This window comes from Psammomys obesus, unplaced genomic scaffold (assembly GCF_907164565.1).
Source record: "Psammomys obesus unplaced genomic scaffold, mPsaObe1.curated_primary_1811, whole genome shotgun sequence".
Classification (NCBI taxonomy): Eukaryota; Metazoa; Chordata; class Mammalia; order Rodentia; family Muridae; genus Psammomys; species Psammomys obesus.
This window is the reverse complement of record NW_026596463.1, coordinates 4855552-4862681: the sequence shown is the minus strand read 5'-3', so window position 1 is coordinate 4862681 and position 7130 is coordinate 4855552. Positions and strand designations below refer to the sequence as shown.

At 47.8% G+C, this 7130-nt stretch overlaps 1 protein-coding gene across 1 annotated transcript; it reads left to right on the top strand.

Moving 5' to 3' along the window:
- Positions 1–840: 840 nt before the first annotated feature.
- Tmem174 (transmembrane protein 174) lies at positions 841–1724 on the top strand. Its single transcript, XM_055598349.1, has 2 exons — positions 841–1466; positions 1619–1724. The coding sequence occupies exons 1-2, from the start codon at positions 841–843 to the stop codon at positions 1722–1724; spliced, it is 732 nt and encodes a 243-aa protein (XP_055454324.1).
- Positions 1725–7130: the final 5406 nt, after the last annotated feature.

Here is a 7130-nt window from a genome sequence, read left to right as displayed (position 1 = left end):
TGATATTGGCCTGAGAAACTTCGGGAACTGTGAACAATAACTTTTTTCTGTATGAAGGACTCAGCCTGTGGTTTCCTGTCAGGAAATGGCCTAAGAGAATCATCATTCAGAGTGGTTAAGACTAGAAATACTATGTATGGACCTGTCTCTGCTGAGCTACCCCAGCTCAAGGTTCAGCTGGGCTTCAAGCAGTTCGTAGATACAGCAAGGACTCCCTCCACCTTGGCAGCAGCACTGCCATTTACACAAACCTTGCTTTGGTAGGACAGAAACAGGGTTACAGCACTGTAATCCCAGCACTCAGGAAGCAGAGGCAGGTGGATCTTTGTGAGTTGGAGGCCAGCCTGTTCTATGAAGTAAGTCCAGGACAGCCAAGGCTACACAGAGAAACGCTGACTCGAAAACAAAAACAAAAACAAACAAACAAAAACAAAAAATAAAGGAAAAGAAAAGCACTTTCTGCAATAACAATAGTTTGAGAAGTATTGTCCCTGTTGCCTTCCTTCTTTCCTTCCTTCTTTCCTTCCTTCCTTCTCTCTTTCTTTCTCTCTCTTTCTTTCTATTATTATTATTATTACATGAGAAGATGTCCTTATGAATGAATGTGAAGTAGAAAGATAGTTTGCTATTGTTTCATAAAACAGACCTCCAGTTTCTGGAAACCTATAACAAAACTTCAGGCTTCCTCTCTCGGACCTTTATTCTGCTAAACAAAGTTCAGCCTGTGTATGATATACTCTGTTAACCACGGAAGCCCAAAGGTCCTTCTCTAACTAACCGGAGCCTGCGCTCCCCCTCAGTGTCCGCTTCCTTCCATGTTGGACAGTGGTGTGAGGGGCCATGGAGCACAGCAGCAATCACCTAGAGGATTTCCCGCTTAACGTGTTCTCTGTCACTCCGTACACTCCCAGCACCGCTGACATCCAGGTGTCGGATGACGACAAGGCAGGGGCGACTTTGCTCTTCTCAGGCATCTTTCTAGGACTGGTGGGGATCACGTTCACGATCATGGGCTGGATCAAGTACCAGGGAGTCTCCCACTTTGAATGGACCCAGCTCCTCGGGCCCATCCTCCTGTCAGTCGGAGTGACGTTCATCCTGATCGCTGTGTGCAAATTCCAAATGCTATCCTGCCAGTGGTGCACAGAAAACGAGGAAAGGGTTCTGGACGCGGACCAGACTTCGGGAGGACAGTCGTTCGTTTTCACCGGCATCAACCAGCCCATCACCTTCCACGGGGCCACGGTGGTCCAGTACATCCCTCCTCCCTATGGCTCCCAGGAGCCCCTGGGGATGAACGCTGCCTACCTGCAGCCCATGATGGGCCCTTGCGGTCTTGCGCCCTCTGGCGGAGCAGTGGCTGCCACCCCAAGTCCCCCTCAGTACTACACCATCTACCCTCAAGACAATGCTGCGTTTGTGGAGAGTGAGGGCTTCCCTCCTTTCGTGGGTGTTGGAAATGACAGGTACGCTGGGTCCTGGGATTGCTCCTCTCCCATTCAGCACCACAATTCTTGTCTAGGGTCGGTGACGGGGGCTGTGAATCTCTGCGTCTGCCGCCCAGGGTGGTGGCAATGCGTTTCTGCAGCTGCGCCCGTGTTTTGTGCTCATGTTTCAGGCCCAGCTCTGCTGCTGACCAGCTAGAAGGGACGCAGATGGAAGAGGAGGACTTTGTGCGCTTCTCTCCTCCCCCTTACGAGGAGATTTACTCTCTCCCTCGCTAGGGACTGCAGTGCCAGGGGAAAGGACATTTAAGTCATCGTGACGTGATACGTGGAGCGGTTTTATGTTGTGGTCTTCAGAAGTTAGATGCCAGAGCAGCTCAGGCAGCCTTACAGATGTCATTCAAGGTGGGAAAAAAAAGCGTCCCAAGATTGCTAAATTAAGCTACCCCCAGGCGATCCCCCTGTGCTACAGGCTTGAATTTCAGCTAAGAATTCCCGTGCAGGTGGAGAGCCACTCAGTGGTAGGGTGATTGTGGAACATGCTCAGTGCCATGGGTGTGATCTCTAGCGCCAGAAACCAAAACCCTAAACAAGACCTCTTTACATAAAGTTCAGAAGGAAAATGTCACCCTTTCCCTCACTCAGACCCTGTCTCCATTTGAAGGCATTAGCATCTTAGGAGTTTCAACTCCAGCATCCATGGCAGCATTCAGACTGGGGAAAGTGGGGCTGGCAAGGAGGGGGCGGGGAAGGTAGCTCACCCAGAGATTTCCCTGCACATGCTGAACCTCCCACTGTAGAGCTACTTATCCCCAGCAACTTTGTTGCTATCTGGTCTCCCTTGAAGCCTTTGATCTTGAAAAGTCTGTAAAAGAAATAAAGGGGGGAAGCGCTAAAAAAAATAAAAAAAGAATAGAGAATGGAGTAAAATAATGCCTCGTGTTAGAATAGTATTAGATAGCTGATGAGACAGCATGGAAGGAATAATGATAGGATAATGAATAAATTCATATGCTGTCACCAAGTTACAGTGACTCCTGTTGCTGCTGTTTTCTTCTGCAAGGTTGAAGTTCAAGGAACTGGGGCAGGCTGCTGGTCCCCCCAGGCCGTGATCTACAGGCATGAACTAGCTCAGCCCAGTGGCTCACAGGACCCAGGTACTTCTCTGTTAGGTCCACAGAGTCAAGCTGCCATGTCACTGCGTCGTGTAAATCACAGAGGTGGTCCCCACAGGTGAGAAGAGCTCACCTTTGTCAGAACACAGAAAGCTGACAACCGTCATCTGAATGGTGCCACCAACAACGAAGTTGGAGACTTAAGGAGATGTCTAAAAGTTTTAAAGGAAAAAAAAAATTAGTTTTACGAAGATAAAGGGCCATTCAAGGTAAAGGTGTGTCCCTAAGGAAGACATGGGAATTAGTGGGTCTTTAAGGCTTTGGTACTGTAGAGTTACTTTTATTTTCTATCAGAAGTATCTAGCTTTTCAAGGATATCAGTAAAATAATCTTGGTTTATTATTGTGATTCATATTATGCCTTAGGGATAAAAGCCTTTATAATTATTGTTCACATTGATAAGAAGTAACAGAAAACCAGAAGTTTCTGTACTTGGCATATTGACTTTCTATACAACATGCTCCTGAAATCCTGGACACTCTCTGTGTAGGCTGTCCTTGAATTCCCTATATGCTTATGTAGACCAGGCTGGGCTGAAACACACAGAGATCTACCTGCCTTTGCTTCCACGTAGGCTGAGATTAAAGCGTGTACCACCACGACCAGCAAATCCCCAATTCTTAGTTAAGGGTTTTGCAGTGAAGGGCCACTGCCTTTAGGGAGGAGTTGGGAGACAAGGACGTGATACAGCATCATTAATGGTATGCTGCTGACAAACATCATCCTGTTTCCCTTACCCCATCTCTTCCCATCCTTACCTGTCCTTTTGATGATTTGAGTCTAATGAGCAGCCAAAGGAAAGTGTCAGGAAAAGGCATTTGTGCAGAGCTGGGTTGGACAAGATAGACAGTTGTCTTGATCTTGCTGGGAGAGGCATAGATTCAGGAATGTGGACCTCTGGGGGTTTAGCTCCAGGCGTCATAGTCACTGAACAGCACTGTTCCAGTCCCTATGCCAACATAAACGTTATCTGTGCCTTTAAGGATGCTGCTTCAGGACCAACGCTGATCTAATGCTTATGTAGCATGCACAGAGCCCTGAGTTTGACCCCCAGCACTCTGTACACTGGTCATAGTGCTCCGTGCCTGCCATCCAAGCACGCTAGAGCAGAAGGGTCAGAAGTTCAAAGTTATTCTCTGCTATAGACCAAGTCTGAGGCCAGCCTGGTACACATGAGTGTCTATTGCAAAAGAAAGACAAGGCTGGGAATGCTTTTTCAAGCTGCACATGCTTCTTGAGCATCTGCTTTGTGCTGGCATGGCAGCCAAGACGCCAGAAGATATTTGTGAAAAACCAAACCAAGGAGAGAGCAGAAGCAGCTCTGCTCTGAGAGCGCTCCAGCCCTGTAGGGGAGTAGACACTGGTTGCTCTGCTTTCAGAGTGCTTCAGTCCTGTGGGGAAGCAGACACTGGTTCCTTTTCTCCATTATGTTTTGATTATTTTTGGATTTTTATGAGGGATCCTGGAGAAGTAGAGTCAGGACCGTTTCCTTGTGTGACCCCAGGAAGCGCTGTGCAAATGACCAGTCAGGCTACTGTTGTTGGTCAGGGAATGAGGACTATGCAGGGACCTAAAGGAAGGTTCATATTTACTAGAAAAGGAAGAGAGGACAGCACACACAGAGAGAGGATCTTGGCAAAGCAGTGTGGGAAGTGACAGAAAAGGCACTGTGTGGGCTGGGGAAACTGACCTGCTCACCTGCTCCTCCAGCCCTTATTACGCAAGAGAGTAACCTCCCTAATTTTCTTGCTGTAAAACAATCCCGTGCACTCTATTTTTGTATTTGGGAGTGGCTGAAGCCGAAAGATGGGAAACACACCTAGGGACTCTCGGCCTGTGACGTGGTCCCTGCTTGGACCCCTGGCCAGCCAGGGTATGTTCCCAGCAGTTTCTGGTTGCTGTCTAGATGGCTGCCTTTGATCTTTCTCTCCAATCTTATCATGGGTGAACGTGAGCCTGATCTGGGGACAGGGGCTGGAGCCAGTCTCCTTGTTTGCTGTCTCCTCCTTAGATGATTTGTCGGGGAGGCAGCCTGGCTTTGGGCACACACTGAAGGAGTCCAGTGTCCAGCTTGCCAAGTGTTTAGACTTTGTGTCAAAACATTTGGGAAGACAGAGGAATTTTTTTTTTCTTTTAGGAATAAAACCACTCTATCCTAATTAACCCACAAAGAGTAACTTTCTATGGTTTAAGGGGGCACACAATTGTTTGTCCAGCTCCCCAATTCTACACCATCTCAGGGAACTTCTATACAGTTAGAATAGTCTTTTTTTGGCCATCTTGAGGCAGTGACACTGTTGCTAATAAAGAGACATTTAACTTATAGCTTTGTACCCTATACTTTCATCATTGACTACATGTTTTTGAGGTGAAATAACTTGATTAAGGCCGATTTTCCATTTCTTCAATTTGAGCTTAAAAAAAAATATTTCTTTTATCACCTTCTTTCTGTCCCACTGAAACTGCCCTTCCCGCCAAGTACCTCTCCTATGTGTGTGTGTATGCTATGTTTAACTCATTGAGTCAATGGGTCATTTGCATGGTCATGGGGGCGAACTTGCTTAAACAAAGCCATCTGCAATCTGACGTGGATTCGGCACCTCACTGGAAACCGGCACTGAACATCACTCAAAAACTGTCTTAGCTCATAAAAGCGAGGACTGCCACAGTGCTGCTTCCTGAAGCTCCTGAGAAGGGACATCAGCTTTGGATGTCAGCATCCCTCCCTCCAGGCCAGGGGTTGCGCTAGCCAGTGGGTGGCCTCTAGCTGTAATGGCTCTGATATAGGATATGGGACCTGGCTTCGGGTTGTAGCATCAGTGAGCCAAGGGAGATGGGGCTGCTGGTGGTGGCAGAGCAGCAGGCTGGCCTGTGGACAGCTCTCACCTGAGGTACTCTGATGGCGTAAGGAGCCATGTGGGAAGTGCATCTTTGGCTCCCATGGGCATCCTAAGGGTGTGGTGACTCAGCAACTAGAAATGCAGGATTCGGTGGGAGTGTTTAAAGAAGAGGGAGGCCAAGACGCAGAGGCTTAGTGGAGTGGAGTGACCTTGCTGGTCCATTTTGAAGCCAAGTGAGCCAGCCTTCCTTCCTCCACCCACCCTGAGCCCCCTGTGGGCTCATATGGGTGGGCCACCAACAGAGAATTCAAAATATTACTGAAAAGGCTTTTAAATGATAGGAAACAAGTGGGGTTTGTTTTTCTTTTTTTAAAGAATACTTTATTAGTTTTTGTAATCAAACCCACACAGAAGAAACTTTGCAATTTAATACTGTGTGTTAGCTCTGTACAAACAGAAAAAAAAAGTATTTCAACATTTTAAATAAAACTGTTAATTCCTACACAATGCTAACCCAACATGGTAAACTTTTCCCCTCCACTGCTGACAACACAGCTAGTTTCACAAAAAATATATGCATATATCTAAATTGATGTTTGTATTAAACGACCAATAACAGCAGTAATAAAACATCCAGAACACTTGATTGAAAAACAGAAAGTAGGCTATACCTTGAGGTGCAGACAGGTGGAGGACACCCAGAGGTCGGCCAGTCACATGGCATGCCCACAGTAGGGGTCACTACAGTGTGCTGGTGTGTGGCAGATGGATGGGGGAGAAAGAGAAGAAGAGCCGTTTGGGCATTGTGAAGGGACAGCGTTGGAGACTTGATGGTGGAGAAGAGTAGAGCCCTGCCACCCGTGTCACCACTAAAGACCTTGCAGACGATGCTGCCTGGGACCAAATACATGTCCAAGGGCTGTGAAGAGCTGGCCCATCCCTCACCGGCTGAGGCACTCTGGAGAGCTGTCCCCACCTCTCACCGGCAACAGCGTGTGGGAGAGGGACCTTGCACCTCACCAGAGCGCCACAGTAGAGCTGGCCCTGGGGGATGGGCACTGGTGAGCAGGCCCAGAGGGCATGAGCAGAAGAGCCGATCCTGCCCTTTGCTGGCATTGCTCGAGCTAGCTGGGGCAGTGCTGAAGAGCTTGCCCTGGTGGTGTGTGTATGGGAGAGATGACAGGCTGGTCAACTCCCCTACCACTCAGGCCCAGATTCAGGGCTTTGGCCAATCCCCAAATCTACCTCATCTGTGAACTGCTGGGGTGCCTGAAAGGGCCAGCCCTGCAGATCCAGAGCTTCAGGATCTCCACGACAGGGCAACAACAGGATATCTGAGAGGAGTCTGGGTAAGGACCCAGTAGTGATGGCGTAGCAGAGCGGGAGGCCCTGAACCAGACCACTGACTCTTTGAAATGAACATTTGCAAATAAAGATGCGTGGGAAAAAGGATACATTGTGTGACACACTACAGCTTTCATGACCAGGTGTTTTCTATGCTTTGTTTTATTTTTTATTTTCTTTTTCGGGGGAGCAAGGCAGGGGGTGGATATGAGGGATAGGGAGATGAATGAGATTGGGTTATATGATGTAAAACTCCCAATGAATCAATAAAAAGTTTTTTATAAAAGTAAGAAAACAAAATACTAGAAAAAAAAACATAGCTGTAA